This window comes from Salmo trutta, chromosome 29, assembly GCF_901001165.1.
Source record: "Salmo trutta chromosome 29, fSalTru1.1, whole genome shotgun sequence".
NCBI lineage: Eukaryota > Metazoa > Chordata > Actinopteri > Salmoniformes > Salmonidae > Salmo > Salmo trutta.
Genome location: NC_042985.1, coordinates 2,198,479 through 2,220,221, shown reverse-complemented (window position 1 = coordinate 2,220,221; position 21,743 = coordinate 2,198,479). Strand labels below are relative to the sequence as shown.

Sequence of the window (21,743 nt, the reverse complement as noted above, 5' to 3'; positions counted from 1 at the left end):
CACACACACACACACACACACACACACACTACAGATGCTATAGTTGCCTTGGTCAATACCCATTCACAACGTGCTGCAGCGTCACTAGCGTGCTGTGGTGACGACGAGGAACACACACACACACACACACACACACACACACACTACAGATGCTATAGCTGCCTTGGTCAATACCCATTCACATCGTGCTGCAGCATCACTAGCGTGCTGTGGTGACGACAACAGGAACAGTCATAAGGGCTTTGGGAGAGATTCATTTATTGACCTGTGTGGCACATAGACATGGTCCAATTGGATTGATCTGTTTTATAGTGTCTGTTTTGACACCACTGTACGGTTCTCCAAACCAGATTTGACTTTGATTACACAGACTTAGCTTGGGGCTGCAACATTAGGAAGGCTTTCTCTGAATCATGAATGAAGTCTGTAACAAGATCATGGTGGAGGAACAAGGGGGTTAGTTGTAATGCATTACATGTCTGTCTGGTGGAGGAACAAGGGGGTTAGTTGTAACTCATTACATGTCTGTCTGGTGATAGGAACAAGGGGGTTAGTTGTAATTCATTACATGTCTGTCTGGTGGAGGAACAAGGGGGTTAGTTGTAATTCATTACATGTCTGTCTGGTGGAGGAACAAGGGGGTTAGTTGTAACTCATTACAACTGGAGAGGGGTCGGAGGTGGAGGGAGGTGGAGGGTCCGTCATGGTCTGGGGAGGTGTCACAGCATCATCGGACTGAACTTGCTGTCATTGCAGGCAATCCCAACACTGTGCGTTACAGGGAAGACATCCTCCTCCCTCATGTGGTACCCTTCCTGCAGGCTCATCCTGCCATGACCCTCTAGCATGACAATGCCACCAGCCATACTGCTCGTTGTGTGCGTGGTTTCCTGCAAGACAGGAATGTCAGTGTTCTGCCATGGCCAGCGAAGAGCCCGGATCTCAATCCCATTGAGCACGTCTGGGACCTGTTGGATCGGAGGATGAGGGCTAGGGCCATCCCCCAGAAATGTCCGGGAACTTGCAGGTGCCTTGGTGGTAGAGTGGGGTAACATCTCACAGCAAGAACTGGCAAATCTGATGTAGTCCATGATGAGATGCACTGCAGTACTTAATGCAGCTGGTGGCCACACCAGATGCTGACTGTTAGTTTTGATTTTGACCCCCACTTTGTTCATGGACACATTATTCAATTTCTGTTAGTCACATGTCTGTGGAACTTGTTCAGTTTATGTCTCAGTTGTTGAATCTTGTTATGTTCATACAAATATTTACACATGTTAAGTTTACTGAAAATAAATTCAGTTGACAGTGAGAGGACGTTTATTTTTTTTTGCTGAGTTTATGATATGAGTAATGTAAGATATGTAAACATTATTAAAGTGGCATTGTTTAAAGTGACTAGTGATCCATTTATTAAAGTGGCCATTGATATGAGTGTCTATGTAGGTAGCAGCCTCTCTGAGTTAGTGATTGCTGTTTAGCAGTCTGATGGCTTTGAGATAGAAGCTGTTTTTCATTCTCTTGGTCCCAGCTTTGATGCACCTATTCTGACCTCGCCTTCTGGATGGTAGCGGGGTGAACAGCCAGTAGCTTGGGTGGTTGTTGTCCTTGATCTTTTTGGCCTTCCTGTGACATCGGGTGCTGTAGGTGTTTTGGAGGGCAGGTAGTTTGCCCCCGGTGATGCGTTGTGTCGTACCCCGGTGATACAGCCCGACAGGATGCTCTCGATTGTGCATCTGTAATAGTTTGTCAGGGTTTTAGGTGACAAGCCAAATTTCTTCCGTCTCCTGAGGTTGAAGAGGCTCTGTTGCGCATTCTTCACCACACTGTCAGTGTGGGTGGACCATTTCAGTTTGTCTGTGATGTGTACGCCGAGGAACTTAAAACTTTCCACCTTCTCCACTACTGTCCCTTCGATGTGGATGGGGGGTGCTCCCTCTGCTGTTTCCTGAAGTCCATGATCATCTCCTTTGTTTTGTTGACGTTGTGTGAGAGGTTGTTTTCCTGACACCACACTCTGAGTGCCCTCACCTCCTCCGTGTAGGCTGTCTCTTTGTTGTTGGTAATCAAGCCCACTACTGTTGTGTCATCTACAAACTTGATGATTGAGTTGGAGGCGTGCATGGCCACGCAGTCATGGGTGAACAGGGAGTACAGGAGGGGGCTGAGCACGCACCCTTGTGGGGCCCCAGTTTTGATGGTCAGCAAAGTGGAGATGTTGTTTCCAACCTTCACCACCTGGGGGCGGCCCGTCAGGAAGTCCAGGACCCAATTGCACAGGGCGTTGTTGAGACCCAGGGCCTCCAGCTTAATGATGAGATTGGAGGATACTATGGTGTTGAATGCTGAGCTGTAGTCTATTAAAGTGGTACATGGTTATAGATTGGGTGTAGTAGTTTCATGACATTCATTTGATTTGACAGTATCTGAAACTATGGACTGATATAATTATTACTCTCTCTCTCTCTCTCTCATTCTTTCACAGGATGGCTTGCGCAGATTATCAGGAAACGAATACATCTTTGCTACGAAGCGTACGTACAGTATTGCTCTCCTGGCATAGTGATGAAGATGATGATGATGATAATGATCATCACGTAAAGTGCCATTTTGATTTGTCTCTCTCTCCCCACATCTCCCCCTCTCTCTCCCCACATCTCCCCCTCTCTCTCCCTCTCCTTATCCCCACATCTCCCCCTCTCTCTCCCCGCACCGTCCCCCTCTCTCTCCCCACATCTCCCCCTCCTTATCCCCACATCTCCCCCTCTCTCTCCCCACATCTCCCCCTCTCTCTCCCCACATCTCCCCCTCTCTCTCCCCACATCTCCCCCTCTCTTTATCCCCGCACCATCCCCCTCTCAGAGCCCCACCTCCCAAGTCACCTAGCCATGCCCCTGTCGTTGAATGACATCCCTCCTCACGTTGCCCAGACAATGGAGAATGAAGACTCCTGGGACTTTGACATCTTCAACCTGGAGACTGCCTGTCTGAAACGGTGAGGGGAGGTTATAACACTGTAATAACATTCAACCTGGAGACTGCCTGTCTGAAACGGTGAGGGGAGGTTATAACACTGTAATAACATTCAACCTGGAGACTGCCTGTCTGAAACGGTGAGGGGAGGTTATAACACTGTAATAACATTCAACCTGGAGACTGCCTGTCTGAAATGGTGAGGGGAGGTTATAACACTGTTATAATGCTGTAGTAACACTTTTATAAATATTCACTTTAGCCAGCTTTATCAAAATAACTGAGGAAAACAGTATCCCAGATGGTGGAATCAGAAGCCATGAGTCCGGTCATAAAGACTTTCTCATTCATCTCTACTGTGGTTTAGTTTAGAGAGGTCCAGAGCCACAGAAATACAGAGAGAATTCTACAAACTCCATCTGTTTCAGTACTGTACACAGGGTGTAAAGCTAATGGGTGCATCCTAAATGGGACCATATTCCCTATGTAGTGCACTACTTTCGACCAGAGCCATATGGGTGATTCCTCACAAAACCAGGACAAAAAAAACCACCATGATTTAGGGGATTTTCACTCCATTTTATCCATTTAATTCCTATGTATCTAAAAGCATATTTGAGAAATAATTAATTGAAGTTGGAATATTTGTGAAATGTTTTGGCTTTACCCAGGCCTCCTTTAAGACTTCATGATGTTTTATCTATAGGTGCTACAAAGAAAGCAATCGGTGTCATGTGAAGCTTCACCACTTGCTTTGTAATATGATTAGTATTTTGATTTCAATAACAATTTTCTTACATGAATGTATGAATATTGAAAAATATAAACATGAATATGTTTTTCATTTGCCGAATGTTTCAATATATTGTTGAATATAATAATACAATACGGGCATATCAAAGTTCCAAAGTGGAATCTCTGCTATTTTTTAAGTTATGGCCCATTTTATACATAGAAATTGGCATAGTAGGCAATGTAACCAATCACAGCCTTCCTTTTACTTGTGTCATTGCACATCCTGCAAATCACCGGCAGAGGGCGACCATTTTGAATCCATTTTCACATTCACTCTGTTGGTAATTCTTACAAATCATCTCTGAAAGTAGCAGAGATCCCACTCTGGAACTTTGATATGTCTGTAGAGTATATTATGTTCTTGTTCAACAATATATTGAAATATTTGTCAAATTCAAAAATTTTATATTTTCAATATTCAGATTTGTAGTATTCATAAGTTGCTGAAATCAAAATACTACTCATATTAAAGAGCAAGCGGTAAAGCATTACATGACACCAATTTTTGTTTTGTATCAACTACAGATGAAACATTATGGAGTTTTAAAGCAGGCCTGTATAAAGGCCAAAATTTCACACATATTAAAACATAAATTCATTATTTCTCAATTATGCTTGAAAGAGATTCTCCTGTTATCTCAAATGTAAGGGGCTGAAGCTCATTGGTTGGAACTCTAATTGCTAGGGGGCTGGCCCACGTGGGGGGAAATGTAGGGAAGATGGCGCAATACAGCTTGTAGGGGCTGTCTTGTTAGACTTTACAGCTTTTGACATTATTGATCTGCTGCTGGAAAAACGTGTGTTATGGCTTTACAGCCCCTGCTATAATGTGGATAAAGAGTTACTTGTCTAACAGATGGAAGCCTCTTTAACATAATCCAGGTAGAAGCAGGAATTCCCCAGGGTAGCAGTTTAGGCTCCTTGCTTTTTTCAATCTTTACTAACGACATGCCACTGGCTTTGAGTAAGGCCAGTGTGTCTATGTATGCAGATGACTCAACACTATACACGTCAGCTACCACAGCAACTGAAACACTTAACAAAGAGCTGCAGTTAGTTTCGGAATGGGTAGCAAGGAATAAGTTAGTCCTAAATATTTCCAAAACTTAAAGTATTGTATTTGGGACAAATCATTCACTAAACCCTTAACCTTATTAAATCTGGTAATGAATAATGTGGAAATTGAACAAGTTGAGGTGACTACACTTCTTGGAGTAACCCTGGATTATAAACTGTCCTGGTTAAAACATATTGATACAACAGTAGCCAAGATGGGGAGAAGTCTGTCCATAATAAAGCGCTGCTCTGCCTTATTAACAACACTATCAACAAGGCAGGTCCTACAGGTCCTAGTTTCTACCTTCTTAACAACACTATCAACAAGGCAGGTCCTACAGGCCCTAGTTTCTACCTTCTTAACAGCACTATCAACAAGGCAGGTCCTACAGGCCCTAGTTGTGTGACACCTGGACTTCTGTTCAGTTGTGTGGTCAGGTGCCACGAAGAGGGACTTAGGAAAATTACAATTGGCTCAGAACAGGGCAGTACTGCTGGCCCTTAAAAGTACATGGAGAGCTAACATTAATGACATGCATGTCAATCTCTCATGGCTCAAAGTGGAGGAGAGATTGACTTCATCATTACTTGTTTTTGTAAGAAGTGTTGACAAGCTGAAAGCACTGAGCTGTCTGTTTAAACTACTAGCACACAGCTCAGACACCCATGCATACCCCACAAGACATACCACCAGAGGTCTGTTTAAACTACTATCACACAGCTCAGACACCCATGCATACCCCACAAGACATACCACCAGAGGTCTGTTTAAACTACTAGCACACAGCTCAGACACCCATGCATACCCCACAAGACATACCACCAGAGGTCTGTTTAAACTACTAGCACACAGCTCAGACACCCATGCATACCCCACAAGACATACCACCAGAGGTCTGTTTAAACTACTATCACACAGCTCAGACACCCATACATACCCCACAAGACATACCACCAGAGGTCTGTTTAAACTACTAGCACACAGCTCAGACACCCATGCATACCCCACAAGACATACCACCAGAGGTCTCTTCACAATCACCAATTCCAGAACAGACTATGGGAGGCTCACAGTACTACACAGAGCCATGACTACATGGAACTCTATTCCACATCAGGTAACTGATGACAGCAGTAGAATCAGATTTAAAAAGCAGGTAAAAATACACCTTATGGAACAGCGGGGACTGTGAAGCAACATAAACATAGACACAGACACATGCATACAAACACATGATAACATACACACTATACACACACGTACACATGGATTTTGCTCTGTAGATTTGTGGTAGTGGACTATGGGCCTGAGGGCACACACTTAGTGTGTTGTGAATTCTGTAATGAATGTATTGTAATGTTTTTAAAATTGTATAACTGCCTTAATTCTGCTGGACCCCAGGAAGAGTAGCAGCTAATGGGGATCCATAATAAATACAAATACAAATATAGCTAAAAGAAGCAGTCATTTTCATCTATGGATTTTGTGGCTAATTGAGGTAAAACGAATTCTGCTCATAGATTATGCATGTATGAAGTACAGTACACATTGACACATCCAGCCCAAAGTGGCAGGTTTAAAAAATACTTTCTTAGTCTCAAAAATACCTGAACATATCTTTAAGATGCAAATATAAAATATATGTCAACAATCCTTCCTTCAAAGTACCATTCTATGGATTACATTACGTGGAAATCCCCCAAATCATGGGGGGGGATCACCCATATGGGCCCTGGTGAAAAATAGTGCACTATAAATGACCTGTTGAGTGTCAGAGGGATTGGATTGGAAGCTGGGTTATTGCAGGAGAGATGAGGTTACCCAGTGTACTGTACTTAACTCTGTGGTATTGAACTCCTCCATTCTGTTAGCCCTAACCTTCATGCTGTCTGGTAATTCTCTCCTCCCAGGCCTCTGACCTATCTGGGCCTGAAGATCTTCTCTCGGTTCGGGGTGTGTGAGTTCCTGAGCTGTCCCGAGGCCACTCTCCGCTCCTGGCTGCAGGGGATCGAGGCTAACTACCACTCCACCAACTCCTACCACAACTCCTCACATGCTGCCGATGTCCTGCACGCTACCGCATACTTCCTCTGCAAGGAGAGGGTCAAGGTAAGATGGCTGTCCAAGATGGCCGCCACTGGGTCAGACAGTTTTGCCTTGTTTATTTGTTTGTTTTGTCTTGTCTTGTTTTGACTTGTTTGTTTTTGTCTTGTTTGTTTTGTCTTGTTTGTTTGTTTTTTTTGTCTTGTTTTGACTAGTTTGTTTGTTTTTGTCTTGTTTGGTTGGTTGGTTTAGTCTTGTCTTGTTTGGATGTTTGTTTGCCCCTCATTTATACAGGTACATCTGTATGACCTGTTCAGAGACAGCAAAAGTAAAACATCTGTAACAAACATGCATTGAAATGAAATAAGCACACAGCAATGAGTCAACCCTGGGCTGACATTCCTCAAATCACAAGCATGGCTTAATCCAAGTCCTAATTAGAGTGTCACAATGCCGGTAGCTTCCCCAAAATGTCCGGGTTTTCCATAAATTCCAGTTTGAAGATTCCTGGAATCAACCCTCCCCACTGGGCAAAAACTGACTGAATAAACGGTGATTCCACCTCATTTCAACAACAAAAATGTAATGTGATGACGTTGAATTAACGTGGAAAACTGTTTGGATTTACAAAGGGATTTTTTTTTTTTTTACCCAACTTGCAACCTAAATCCATTGACATTGTGACATTTTTTGTTGATTTCACATTGAATTCATGTTAGTTGACAACTCAACCAAATGTCAATCAAAACTAGATGTTAAACTGCTGTCTGTGCCCAGTGGGAAGTCATAATCCTAAAGTCTTTGACTCCTTTACTCTCTAACATGGAACTACATGTCACTAGAGTCATCTAGACTAATCATGTTAGGAGTGTGTGTGTGTCTGGACCTGTGTGTGTGTGTGTAGTGCACTGGGCCTTAATTAGTTCTGTATTAGAGGACACAGACCCGTTGTTTGACCCAGACAGTAAATGTTGTTCCTCTAACTAAGCTGATTATTAAACCTTCTATTCCTGACCACACCAAAGTGATCTATCATTGGCTTAGCCCTGCCGACCAGTGGTTAGCCCACCTTTGACCTCACACCAGGGTAAACTAACCAATCAGAGACAGAGGCTGTGGCTCGGGTTAGACCTCTGTCACAAACAGGCTTTCCTGCAAGGGAACCTCCCAGCTGCCAAAACTGGTTTAAATGACTTCATTTCAACTAACTTTGCCCAATTTTGCCCGCTGGGGTTATGTGGGGTGGTGCAAACAGGACATACTACATGACACAACACAAATACATGTTTAAGAAAGCCCCTAAGACAACATGACACAACACAAATACATGATTAAGAAAGCCCCTAAAACAACATGACACAACAGAAATACATGATTAAGAAAGCCCCTAAAACAACATGACACAACAGAAATACATGATTAAGAAAGCCCCTAAAACAACATGACATAACACAAATACATGATTAAGAAAGCCCCTAAAACAACATGACACAACACAAATACATGATTAAGAAAGCCCCTAAAACATGCAGCCTATTCAATCAGTGATTCAGTTAGTAAGATCACGTCACTAGCAACACCAAGTTTGTGGGTTCAGTTCCTGCAGGGTTCAAATACTAAAAATGATAATAGTAACGGTCATTTGGTGGTATAAATAATATGAATATAATTCAGCAGCAGGTAGCCTAGCCGTTAGATCATTGGGCCTGTAACCAAAAGGTCGCTAGTTCGAATCCCCCTGTCGCTAACTTCTCCATTAATATTAAATATGAATAAAACACTAGTCCCTCTTCTTTCCCTAACAGCAAAGTCTGGAGCAGATTGATGAGGTGGCGTCTCTGATAGCAGCCACGGTACACGACGTGGATCACCCGGGACGCACCAACAGCTTCCTGTGTAACGCAGGAAGTGAGTTGGCCATCTTGTACAACGACACGGCCGTGCTAGAGAGCCACCACGCTGCCCTTGCCTTCCAGATCACCACACGGGACGACAAGTGTAACATCTTCAAGAACATGGAGAGGTACGTCTGTCTGTCTGTCTGTCTGTCTGTCTGTCTGTCTGTCTGTCTGTCTGTCTGTCTGTCTGTCTGGCTGGCTGGCTGGCTGGCTGGCTGGCTGGCTGGCTGGCTGGCTGGCTGACTGACTGACTGGCTGACTGGCTGGCTGTCTGTGGGTTTTCTGGGAGGCTGTTTGGTCTGTCTGTCCGTGTGTGAGAGAGACAGTGAGGCAGGACAGTCATGTGATTTGAGTCCCAGAGCAGTGTGTCTCATGCACTGCTCTCCCTCGGATGGGGGAAGGTACACAATCACTCCATTCATTCCTCTCCTCTGTCACTACAGTCAGGAGGCTAGAACTGTCCAGAGGGGCTTTCAGTACATTTATTTACCAATGTTTTTTGTGTAAACGTGTCTTGCTCTCTGTTCTTCCCCCTTCTCCCTACCCCCCTTCCTCTCTGTCCTCCACTGCTTCTTTCTCTCTCTCTCTTTCTCCCCCCTTTCTCTCTCACCCCCTCCCTCTCGCTGTCTCTCTCGCTCTCTCTCTCTGTTCTTCTCTTTCTCCCCCCTCCCTCTCCCTGTCTCTCTCTCTCTCTCTGTTCTTCTCTTTCTCTCTCTTTCTCCTCCCCCCCTCGCTGTCTCTCTCTCTCTTTAGGAATGAGTACCGTACACTGCGTCAGGCCATCATAGACATGGTGCTCGCCACAGAGATGACAAAACACTTTGAGCACGTCAACAAGTTCGTCAACAACATCAACAAGCCGCTGGCCGCGCTGGAGGAGAACGGGGTGAGATGAAGGACAGAACGAGAAAAGAGAAAAGAGGGGATGAAAAAGAATAATAAAGTCCAGGTTAGATAGGCTCTGTGGTTAAACATGATGACAGCAGGAACCTGTTCATGGCTTGGATCAGAGTATTGCAGCCAATACAGTATGTGTAGCTGTGTCCGGTCACGGAACAATCTAGAAAATACAAATGGTCTGTTTTAGATATCATTCTGCATCACGCTTACTCTAAAAACAGCCAACAGTTAGCTAACAGCATGCAGGTTAGAAAGAGCAGAGTTGAAGGGAGTCATTGTCTAGCCTGTGTGGCCTAATGTAGCCTTATAACGTAGCCTAGCCTTCCAGTGGAGCCTTCCAGCTAAAAGTTAGCCAACTGTGATGCAGGTTGAAGGGAGTTAGTGTAGCCTCCTGGCCTTGATTGCTAACTCTGTCTAACACAGTTAGCAATCAAATTAAAACTCTGTCTAACACAGTTAGCAATCAAACTAAAACTCTGTCTAACACAGTTAGCAATCAAACTAAAACTCTGTCTAACACAGTTAGCAATCAAACTAAAACTCTGTCTAGCACAGTTAGCAATCAAACTAAAACTGTCTAACACAGTTAGCAATCAAACTAAAACTGTCTAACACAGTTAGCAATCAAACTAAAACTCTGTCTAACACAGTTAGCAATCAAACTAAAACTCCTGTGTATGCTCTAGTGCTGACGGTGTGTGTGTGTGTGGTGTGTGGTGTGTGGTGTGTGTGTGTGTGTGTGTGTGTGTGTGTGTGTGTGTGTGTGTGTGTGTGTGTGTGTGTGTGTGTGTGTGTGTGTGTGTGTGTGTGTGTGTGTGTGTGACCTCTCCATAGGGAATCGGCGACGAGGAGTCTGTCAAAGGCATCCTAACGTCCCCAGACAACCGGATCCTTGTCAAGCGCATGCTGATCAAGTGTGCCGACATCTCCAATCCGTGCCGACCGCTGGAGCTGTGTATAGAATGGGCCGGACGCATCTCAGAAGAATACTTTGCACAGGTACAGGACAGTGGTGAGAGGAGAGATGATGAGAGAAACATGATGCTGCGGTTTGGAACGCTAATAGATACAGTAGAACACAGTACCATTGGGGATTCAGCATTTAGCTGATGTGGAATGTGAAACACACAGCATACTGGAGCAGCATTCATTGATTGTTTTGATTAGATGTACTGTACCAGTCAGGAAATATTGGTACACACTCAGTAAAGACACTGTGTGTGTGTGTGTGTGTGTGTGTGTGTGTGTGTGTGTGTGTGTGTGTGTGTGTGTGTGTGTGTGTGTGTGTGTGTGTGTGTGTTTCAGACTGATGAGGAGAAGAGGCAGAGTCTGCCGGTGGTCATGCCTGTGTTTGACAGGAACACCTGCAGCATTCCTAAGTCCCAGATCTCCTTCATAGACTACTTCATCACAGACATGTTCGACGCCTGGGATGGTAAGGACTTACGTTAGCTACCTGATCTAAGGCTTCAGCTCAGTGGGCTAACAGTGTTTCGATGCTTGGGATGGTAATAACTGTTAACCCTATCTGCTCCATATAACAGAGGACTTGATGACTTGTTAGCTCCCTGAATCTAATGTCTAAACTTCTGCTCAGCGGCTCCCTGAATCTAATGTCTAAACTTCAGCTCAGCAGCTCCCTGAATCTAATGTCTAAACTTCAGCTCAGCAGCTCCCTGAATCTAATGTCTAAACTTCAGCTCAGCTGAATCTAATGTCTACGTTTCTGCTCAGCGGCTCCCTGAATCTAATGTCTAAACTTCAGCTCAGCGGCTCCCTGAATCTAATGTCTAAACTTCAGCTCAGCAGCTCCCTGAATCTAATGTCTAAACTTCAGCTCAGCGGCTCTCTGAATCTAATGTCTAAACTTCAGCTCAGCAGCTCCCTGAATCTAATGTCTAAACTTCAGCTCAGCAGCTTCCTGAATCTAATGTCTAAACTTCAGCTCAGCAGCTCCCTGAATCTAATGTCTAAACTTCAGCTCAGCAGCTCCCTGAATCTAATGTCTAAACTTCAGCTCAGCAGCTCCCTGAATCTAATGCAGCTCAGAAGTTAACACAGTCAGTGTTTTGGGGGCAAAGACGCTCGCATCACCAGCAACCTTCTCTAAGACCTTAAGGCTGGCTAGACTAATTTACCAATCTAAAAAATGTTATCTGACATATAACAAGAGGAAAACTGCTGATTCACAACCACATTAAGAAATGTCACCATGTGTATTCTACTGTTCTAACTCTCAACAGTAAGGTGAGACCCCGACTTCCAAAAAATAATGGACAAAAATTAGAATGTTTTGGAAATTGGTCCACATCTATTGTCTAAACAGTACAGCTACGTAGTCTACAGTACAGCTACGTAGTCTACGTAGTCTACAGTACAGCTACGTAGTCTACAGTACAGCTACGTAGCCTACAGTACAGCTACGTAGCCTACAGTACAGCTACGTAGTCTACAGTACAGCTACGTAGCCTACAGTACAGCTACGTAGTCTACGTAGTCTACAGTACAGCTACGTAGTCTACAGTACAGCTACGTAGCCTACAGTACAGCTACGTAGCCTACAGTACAGCTACGTAGTCTACAGTACAGCTACGTAGCCTACAGTACAGCTACGTAGTCTACGTAGTCTACAGTACAGCTACGTAGTCTACAGTACAGCTACGTAGTCTACGTAGTCTACAGTACAGCTACGTAGTACAGCTACGTAGTCTACAGTACAGCTACGTAGTCTACAGTACAGCTACGTAGCCTACAGTACAGCTACGTAGTCTACAGTACAGCTACGTAGCCTACAGTACAGCTACGTAGCCTACAGTACAGCTACGTAGTCTACGTAGTCTACAGTACAGCTACGTAGTCTACAGTACAGCTACGTAGTCTACGTAGTCTACAGTACAGCTACGTAGCCTACAGTACAGCTACGTAGTCTACGTAGTCTACAGTACAGCTACGTAGTCTACAGTACAGCTACGTAGTCTACAGTACAGTATAGCTACATAGTCTACAGTATAGCTACATAGTCTACAGCATAGCTACGTAGTCTACAGTATAGCTACATAGTCTACAGCATAGCTACATAGTCTACAGCATAGCTACGTAGTCTACAGTATAGCTACATAGTCTACAGTACAGCTACAGTATAACTAAATAGTCTACAGTATAGCAACATAGTCTAAAGTATAACTACATAGTTTACAGTACAGCTATGTAGCCTACAGTACAGCTACATAGTCTACATTATAGCTACATAGTCTACAGTATAACTACATAGTCTCCTGTTTAGTCCACAATAGGCCCAAACATCTGTTGACCTGTAGGCTATCACAATCTTTCTGGATCATTATTTAATGCTGAATAACTTTACTCGTAAAGCCGTTCTTTGCTAGATACATTCATGTGCCACCCTGTATGTTTTTCCCTTGTACATATTGGTCATTTAGCAGACCGCTGTTCTCCAGAGCCACTCAGTCAGTACATCTGTACGGTACTGACTGTACAGACTCATTTTAATCCGTCCTAAATCAATCATTTAATGATCTTTTGTCCCCAGCGTTCGCAGACCTTCCCAACCTCATGCAGCACCTGGACAACAACTTCAAGTACTGGAAAGGCCTGGACGAGCGGAAGCTGCACAGCCTGCGTCCTCCCCCAGAGTAGGAGCACCCTGACTGGGGTCGATGCCAGGCCCTGGGCCCCTCCTTGGTTCCTGTCCGTCCAGGGTTACCAAGCCTTCACTCTTCTGCTTCTGTAACACGCCATCAAGCGTCCACATGTCCGTCCAACAGAGACAACTCATACTGACAGACGGACGGACGGACATGCTGCAGCAACACCAGGCTCTTGCTTCATACATAAACCTCGCTAGCTGAGGATGGATGATGGACAGACACACGGAGCCTCAGAGTCCTTATAAACTACCAGTGCCTGGTGGGCTTGTCTGTATGCTCCTACTGCTGCCAGTGAGGCTGTGTGAGGGACTGTTCTTCTCTCAGCCAACCTAGTGATGGATGTACCGTCCCCCTAATACTCACACACACACACGGGTTCCCCCTGTCTCTCTCTCTGTCTCTGTCAGTCAGAGACTGATGATGTTACTGTCTCTCTGCAGACTGACTGCTGGTTCACTGTTGGTAGAGCTACGGAGAAACACACACACACTGAACATTGAGATGTCAGGTGGTTTCAAGTCTCTGGCACCTCCAATGAAAAACTGTTTGGAGGATCAGCTGATGGGACAGGTCACAATACACTGTTTTTCCTTCCAAATGGCACCCTATTCCCTATATAGTGCACTACTTTTAGGATAAAATAGTCTATGGGGCTCTGGTCATAAGAAGTGCACTTTATATAGAGAATAGGGTTCCATTTGTGATGGCCCACAATGTCAAATCCACGTCAGACCGTACTACCCAGTGTGTGGTGGGCATTCGACCGGATAAATCCCTATATCGCCCCCCAGTGGCCACCAGGTTGAACTACACTCCACCAGCTGCCACCATCACCCTTCACTATGTCTTCTAGCTGTACTGCCACTATCACCCTTCACTATGTCTTCTAGCTGTATTTCCTTTGTTTCTTTGTCCTTCAGAAGCACCTCGTCCACTAGAGGACCTGTAGCGACGGGATGGGACACGAGGCCGTCCTAAACACACTAAAATTGTGTTCCATATAACACCCTATTCCCTTTATAGTGCACTATTGCCGTATAGGCCCTGATCAAATGTAGTGCACTATAAAGGGAATAGGGTGCCATTTTGGGACGCATCCAGAGACATACGGTTGGGTGGGGTGGGGGTGTGACCACGGGTGTTCAGTGGGTGGAGCTAATTAACTGTCCTCAGGCCACTGGTGAAAGACACAAACATTCAGACATCTTGGTCATAGCTAGGTCATTATTACAGACAATTTGGTATTTTTATTTTGTTTTAAATGTTCCATATTTTCTTTATATAAAAAAAAAATGAGTAACATCAATTAATGAATTATCTGATGATGAGGATGATGACAATGATGAAGAAATTAGAACAAAAATAAGAAAATATGAAAGAAAGAAAAGCCACAGCTGAATAACATAATATTATATAACTCTCTGAGTCTTGTCGAGGATGATGAGGAGGAGGATTATTATCCATAAGAAAACATTAACGTTATAAACATTTTTTTATTTTAGTACAGTATCAGTTTGAATGGACATCTTTGTATTGCACTGTAAAACAACAGTTGAATTGTCTATAATGTCTCAGTGATTTAGTCCATGGATGGGAATCGGGACATTAACTTGTGGGATAAGCTGTTGTTATTGTCTATCTCTGTGAGTTTGTATGTGTGTGTCACATTTCAGTTGAATACATTCAGTTGGACAACTGACTATGTATCCCCCTTTCCATCGGCAATCCCACCTGTCTGTGGATTTAACAAACGCTGTTGACCAACAAAAGGAACTCACGTCATCCCGCTACAGCAGAAATCTGAGAACAAGAAAAACTATGTTTTGGACTAGAAAGATGATTTTTCTCACAGAAATGTTTGTATCAGGTTTATCCTACTGAAACAGACTGCCTTATTTTATACAATATTTCTACAGTACATCGTAGAGCTACAGTACATCGTCCCAGCTACAGTACATCGTAGAGCTACAGTACATCGTCCCAGCTACAGTACATCGTAGAGCTACAGTACATCGTCCCAGCTATAGTACATCGTCCCAGCTACAGTACATCGTCCCAGCTACAGTACATCGTCCCAGCTACAGTGCATCGTCCCAGCTACAGTACATCGTCCCAGCTACAGTACATTGTAGAGCTACAGTACATCGTAGAGCTACAGTACATCGTCCCAGCTCCAGTGCATCGTACCAGCTACAGTGCATCGTCCCAGCTGCAGTACATCGTCCCAGCTACAGTACATTGTAGAGCTACAGTACATCGTAGAGCTACAGTACATTGTCCCAGCTACAGTACATCGTCCCAGCTACAGTACATCGTAGAGCTACAGTACATCGTAGAGCTACAGTACATTGTAGAGCTACAGTACATCGTCCCAGCTACAGTACATCGTCCCAGCTACAGTACATCGTAGAGCTACAGTACATCGTAGAGCTACAGTACATTGTAGAGCTACAGTACATCGTCCCAGCTACAGTACATCGTCCCAGCTACAGTACATCGTCCCAGCTACAGTACATCATAGAGCTACAGTACATCATAGAGCTACAGTACATCGTAGAGCTACAGTACATCGTCCCAGCTACAGTACATCGTCCCAGCTACAGTACATCGTCCCAGCTACAGTACATCGTCCCAGCTACAGTACATCGTAGAGCTACAGTACATCATAGAGCTACAGTACATCGTAGAGCTACAGTACATCGTAGAGCTACAGTACATCATAGAGCTACAGTACATCATAGAGCTACAGTACATCGTCCCAGCTACAGTACATCGTCCCAGCTACAGTACATCGTCCCAGCTACAGTACATCATCCCAGCTACAGTACATCGTAGAGCTACAGTACATCGTCCCAGCTACAGTACATCGTCCCAGCTACAGTACATCGTCCCAGCTACAGTACATCGTAGAGCTACAGTACATCATAGAGCTACAGTACATCGTAGAGCTACAGTACATCGTAGAGCTACAGTACATCGTAGAGCTACAGTACATCATAGAGCTACAGTACATCGTCCCAGCTACAGTACATCGTCCCAGCTACAGTACATCGTAGAGCTACAGTACATCGTCCCAGCTACAGTACATCGTAGAGTTACAGTACATCGTAGAACTACAGTACATCGTCCCAGCTACAGTACATCGTAGAACTACAGTACATCGTCCCAGCTACAGTATATCGTCCCAGCTACAGTACATCGTAGAGCTACAGTACATCGTAGAGCTACAGTACATCATCCCAGCTACAGTACATCGTCCCAGCTACAGTACATCGTCCCAGCTACAGTACATCGTAGAGCTACAGTACATCGTCCCAGCTACAGTACATCGTAGAGCTACAGTACATCATCCCAGCTACAGTGCATCGTCCCAGCTACAGTACATCGAAGAGCTACAGTACATCGTAGAGCTACAGTACATCGCCCCAGCTACAGTATATCGTCCCAGCTACAGTACATCGTCCCAGCTGCAGTACATCATCCCAGCTACAGTACATCGTCCCAGCTACAGTACATCGTCCCAGCTACAGTACATCGTAGAGCTACAGTACATCGTCCCAGCTACAGTACATCGTAGAGCTACAGTACATCATCCCAGCTACAGTGCATCGCCCCAGCTACAGTACATCGAAGAGCTACAGTACATCGTAGAGCTACAGTACATCGTCCCAGCTACAGTATATCGTCCCAGCTACAGTACATCGTCCCAGCTACAGTACATCGTCCCAGCTACAGTATATCGTCCCAGCTACAGTACATCGTCCCAGCTACAGTACATCGTAGAGCTACAGTACATCGTAGAACTACAGTACATCCCACTGTGCAACGGATAAGGACATATGGACGTTTTTTAATAACATAGTCAGAAAACAAATGTATGTTCAAGTAAATGTCAATATTTTTATAGACTGAATTTTACACTGGAGTGACAGGAATAACAGAACAACTTATTAACTATCTGGGTACCTGCTGTGAAATGTTTTGTTGGGTTGGTAGAGAGACATTTCACTTCTGAAAACATAGAAACTCTGTTTGTGTCCTAAATTGCACTCTATTCCCTATATGGTGCATCTCTGGTTAAAAGTAGTGCACTATATAGGGAATAGGTTGCCAGCCCTGGTCTAAAGTAGTGCACTATATAGGGAATAGGGTGCCAGCCCTGGTCTAAAGTAGTGCACTATATAGGGAATAGGGTGCCATTTGGTACGCACTCTATATGATTCTAATTATTAAGGATGTGGATCACAGAATTGTCTATCACTGTCTTTTCCCCTCTGTCTCCTAGAAACCAGCTTGCTTTGACTTGATGTTGACCAACGTCGTCCCATTATTGGCCATTTGTTCAAGATCCTTGTAACATGCAGACAAGGAGTCTCTTTACCCAGGGTGCTCTGCCCAAGGGTGCTTTCAGATGAGGATACTAATATATGTTAAACAATGTTGCTTATTAAGATGATTTCTTATTTAAACAGTATATATATAAAATACCAGAACACATAAGCGAACGTCGGTTGATGATGATGTGTTTTGTTATTATTGACCGATGAGTAACTTAATAACTCTTTCAGGCTGAATTGAACACTGAATCAGGGAATTAGTTTGTTCCTTATGATTCACTACTACTTCTGGTCTGAAGGCACCGGGAAAAAAATGAAACTAATTAGAAATGAATCAATGGAGAATAAAATAATGACAATGACTTCTGTTGCACCATGTTTTCAGTAATGAGACAATTTACTGGTCAGGACTTCTGTTGCACCATGTTTTCAGTAATGAGACAGTTTACTGGTCAGGACTTCTGTTGCACCATGTTTTCAGTAACGAGACACTTTACTGGTCAGGACTTCTGTTGCACCATGTTTTCAGTAACGAGACAGTTTACTGGCCAGGACTTCTGTTGCACCATGTTTTCAGTAACGAGACAATTTACTGGTCAGCACTCACAATCTCTCTCTCTCTATCACTCTCTCCGTCTCTCTCACGATCTATCTCTCTCTCTCCATCTATCCCTCTCTCTAGCTCTCCCTCTCTCTCCCTCAATCTCTCTATCTCGCTCCCCTTCTATCTCTCTCCCTCTCCCCTTCTCCCTCTCTCTCTCTCTCTCTTTCCCCCTCTATCTCTCTCTCTCTCCCCTCTATCTCTCTCTGTCTCCCCCTCTATCTTTCTCTCTCTCCCCCTCTCTATTTCTCTCTCTCCCCCTCTATCTCTCTCTGACTCTACATCTATCTCCCTCTCTTTCAACACACACACACTGAAATACATATCATGTGGCTGAACGGTCACACTTGTGATGCCTTGGTGATGAAGACAGCCTGCTGTTACTGCTGGAGTATACAGTACACAGTGTGTCAGTTTCTATAGTTGATATCATTTCTATTGTGTCATGTATGTCTACTCTACTGTATGCTAACTTTCACTACCAGCCCAGTTCTCTCTTCTGAGTTTAGCCTTTCAGCCTGGCCTCATAGACTAGACGTAACATAGTTAACACAAATGAGTATGATATGTTATATTTAGTATGGTTACATAAGACAGAAGGTTACTTAAGCCAAAGACCAAAGGAAGGAAATTGGTCTGGGAGGATGGGGCGGTGTATAACGCGAATGTCTAGTAACCCACCGGTTCCTTGTTCGAATCAAATCATGGACAACTTGAGCATTTTAGCTAATTAGCAACTACTTACTACTTGTCAGCTACTTAGCATGTTAGCTAACCATAACCGCTAACCATAACCGCTAACCCTTCGCTAACCATAACCGCTAACCCTAACCTACTCCTTTAGAGGTGAATCCTGTAACTTCCACTTAAGCCACATTTTCACATAGTCTACTGTTGACATCAATGCATGACTTAGAGGGAGTAAGGATTCATCACTAACCTTTAGTTTATTTACCACGTCCTCATTTCAAATCAAAACACCCAATGATCAGCAACATGAGAGGTCTTGACAAGGGGCTCAGCCCTGAGAGAGAAAGAGGAACTGCATTATAATGGTAGAAAAGAAAGACAAGATATCTGACATTCCAAATAGACACTTTTCTGTACGGATCAAATAGCCAACTTCTAAAACCAGATGGGCCTATTCCACTTTTTCAGCCATCCAGATACTTGTTATGTTCACTATAGTAAATGTACACCAGCCTCAACCTCATATATCCTTCTACAGATACTTGATATGATATATACACTGAACAAAAATATAAACGCAACATGTAAAGTGTCCCATGTTACATGAGCTGAAATAAAAGATCCCTGAAATGTTCCATACGCACAAAAAGTTTATTTAGCTCAAATTTTGTTTACAAATTTGTTTATATCCCTGTTGGTGAGCATTTCTCCTTTGCCAAGATAATCCATCCACCTGACAGATGTGGCAAATCAAGAAGCTGATTAAACAGCATGAACATTACACAGGTGCACAGGCCACTCTAAAATGTGCAGTTCTGTCACACAACACAATGCCACAGATATCTCAAGTTTTGAGGGAGTGTGCAATTGGCATTCTGACTGCAGGAATGTCCACCAGAGCTGTTGCCAGATAATTAAATGTTAATTTCTCAACCACAAGTCGTTTCAGATCATTTGGCAGTACGTCCAACCGGCCTTACAACCGCAGACCACGTGTAACCACGCCAGCCCAGGACCTCCACATCCGGCTTCTTCACCTGCGGGATCGTCTGAGACCAGCCACCTTGCCAGCTGATGAAACTGTGGGTTTGCACAACCAAAGATTTTCTGCACCAACTGTCAGAAAGCGTCTCAGGGAAGCTCATCTGCGTGCTCGTCGTCCTCACCAGGGTCTTGACCTGACTGCAGTTCAGCATCGTAACCTACTTCATTGGGCAAATGCTCACCTTCGATGGCCACTGGCACGCTGGAGAAGTGTGCTCTTCTCTGGATGAATCCTGGTTTCAATTGTACCGGACAGATGACAGACAGCGTGTATTACACAGAGAGACTGTGACCAGATCCTGAAGCCCATTGTAGTGCCATTCATCTGCCGCCATCACCTCATGTTTCAGCATGATAATACATGGCCCCGTGTCGCAAGGATCTGTACACAATTCCTGGAAAATGAAACTGGCCTGCATTCTTCCATGGCCTGTATACTCACCAGACATGTCAGCCATTGAGCATGTTTGGGATGCTCTGGATTGACGTGTACGACAGCGTATTCCAGTTCCCGCCAATATTCAGCAAATTCGCACAGCCAGGCAGGCCAGGCGCATGCATGCTGACACGGTCGCCAGTTGTACGGTGTTTCCTCCAAAACGTTGTTGCAGCTGGCTTCCGGGTTAAGCGGGCATTGTGTCAAGAAGCAGTGTGGCTTGGCAGGGTTGTGTTTCGGAGGACTCATGGCGCTAGACCTTCGCCTCTCCCGAGTCCGTACTGGAGTGGCAGCGATGGGACAAGACTAACTATCAATTGGATATCACGAAATTGGGGAGAAAAAGGGGTAAAAAGTACAAAAAATATATATATAATTCGCACAGCCATTGAAGGAGTGGGACAGCCTGATTAACTCTATGCGAATGAAATGGGTCGTGCTGTATGAGGCAAATGGTGGTCACACCAGATACTGACTGGTTTCCTAATCCATGCCCCTACCTTATCTGTGACCAACAGATGCTATCTGTATTCCCAGTCATGTGAAATCCATAGATTATGGCCTAATGAATTTATTTAAATTGACTGATTTCCATGTTGCGCTTACATTTCTGTTCAGTATACTATGCTAATACGAGCCTCAACCTCATATATCCTTATCCAGATACTTTATATTTTTTATTTATTTTTGTTTTACCGTTATTTACAATGACGGCCTACCCCAGCCAAACCCGGATGACGCTGGGCAAATTGTTGCACCGCCCTACGTGACTCCCAATCACGGCCGGTTGTGATTCAGTGCTGGAATTGAACCAGGGTGTCTGTAGTGTCCCATAGGATTTGTCTAGAGTAAAGAAACTTGTCCTACAGCGGACCTCCATTGGGAAGCAGTATGTTTACAATGCAAATACAGGGCCTATAGACAGTCAACAACCCCTTGGATTTCTTCAACAAATAAAATGTGTTACAAAGTGGGATTGAAATGAATTTCATTGTTAAAAAAACAAATAAATGTCAACGATCTACACAAAATACTCTGTAATGTCAAAGTGGAAGAAAAATGCTACACTTTTTTTTTTGAAAATGAACGAAACCTAAAACACTAATATAGCTTGATGATAAGTATTCATCTTCCTTAGTCAATACGTTAGAAACACATTTGGCACCGATTACAGCTGTGCGTGTTCTTGGCTAAGTCTCATAAGAGCTTTGCACACCTGTATTGTGCAATATTTGCCCATTATTCTTTCAACATTCTTCAAGCTTTGTCAAGGTGTTAGGGATCATGGCTAGAGAGCA

General features: G+C 44.1%; 1 protein-coding gene across 1 annotated transcript in view; it reads left to right on the top strand.

Moving 5' to 3' along the window:
• LOC115166755 (high affinity cAMP-specific and IBMX-insensitive 3',5'-cyclic phosphodiesterase 8A) overlaps window positions 1-15,036 on the top strand; it is a 129,751-nt gene extending 114,715 nt beyond the window's left edge. The window contains exons 15-22 of the mRNA XM_029720531.1: window positions 2,489-2,537; window positions 2,866-2,998; window positions 6,739-6,937; window positions 8,677-8,894; window positions 9,523-9,655; window positions 10,504-10,668; window positions 10,975-11,104; window positions 13,220-15,036. Of these exons, the coding sequence (XP_029576391.1) occupies window positions 2,489-2,537; window positions 2,866-2,998; window positions 6,739-6,937; window positions 8,677-8,894; window positions 9,523-9,655; window positions 10,504-10,668; window positions 10,975-11,104; window positions 13,220-13,326 (1,134 nt within the window). The 3' untranslated portion in view covers window positions 13,327-15,036. The remainder of the gene's footprint in view (window positions 1-2,488; window positions 2,538-2,865; window positions 2,999-6,738; window positions 6,938-8,676; window positions 8,895-9,522; window positions 9,656-10,503; window positions 10,669-10,974; window positions 11,105-13,219) is intronic.
• The last annotated feature ends 6,707 nt before the right edge of the window (window positions 15,037-21,743 follow it).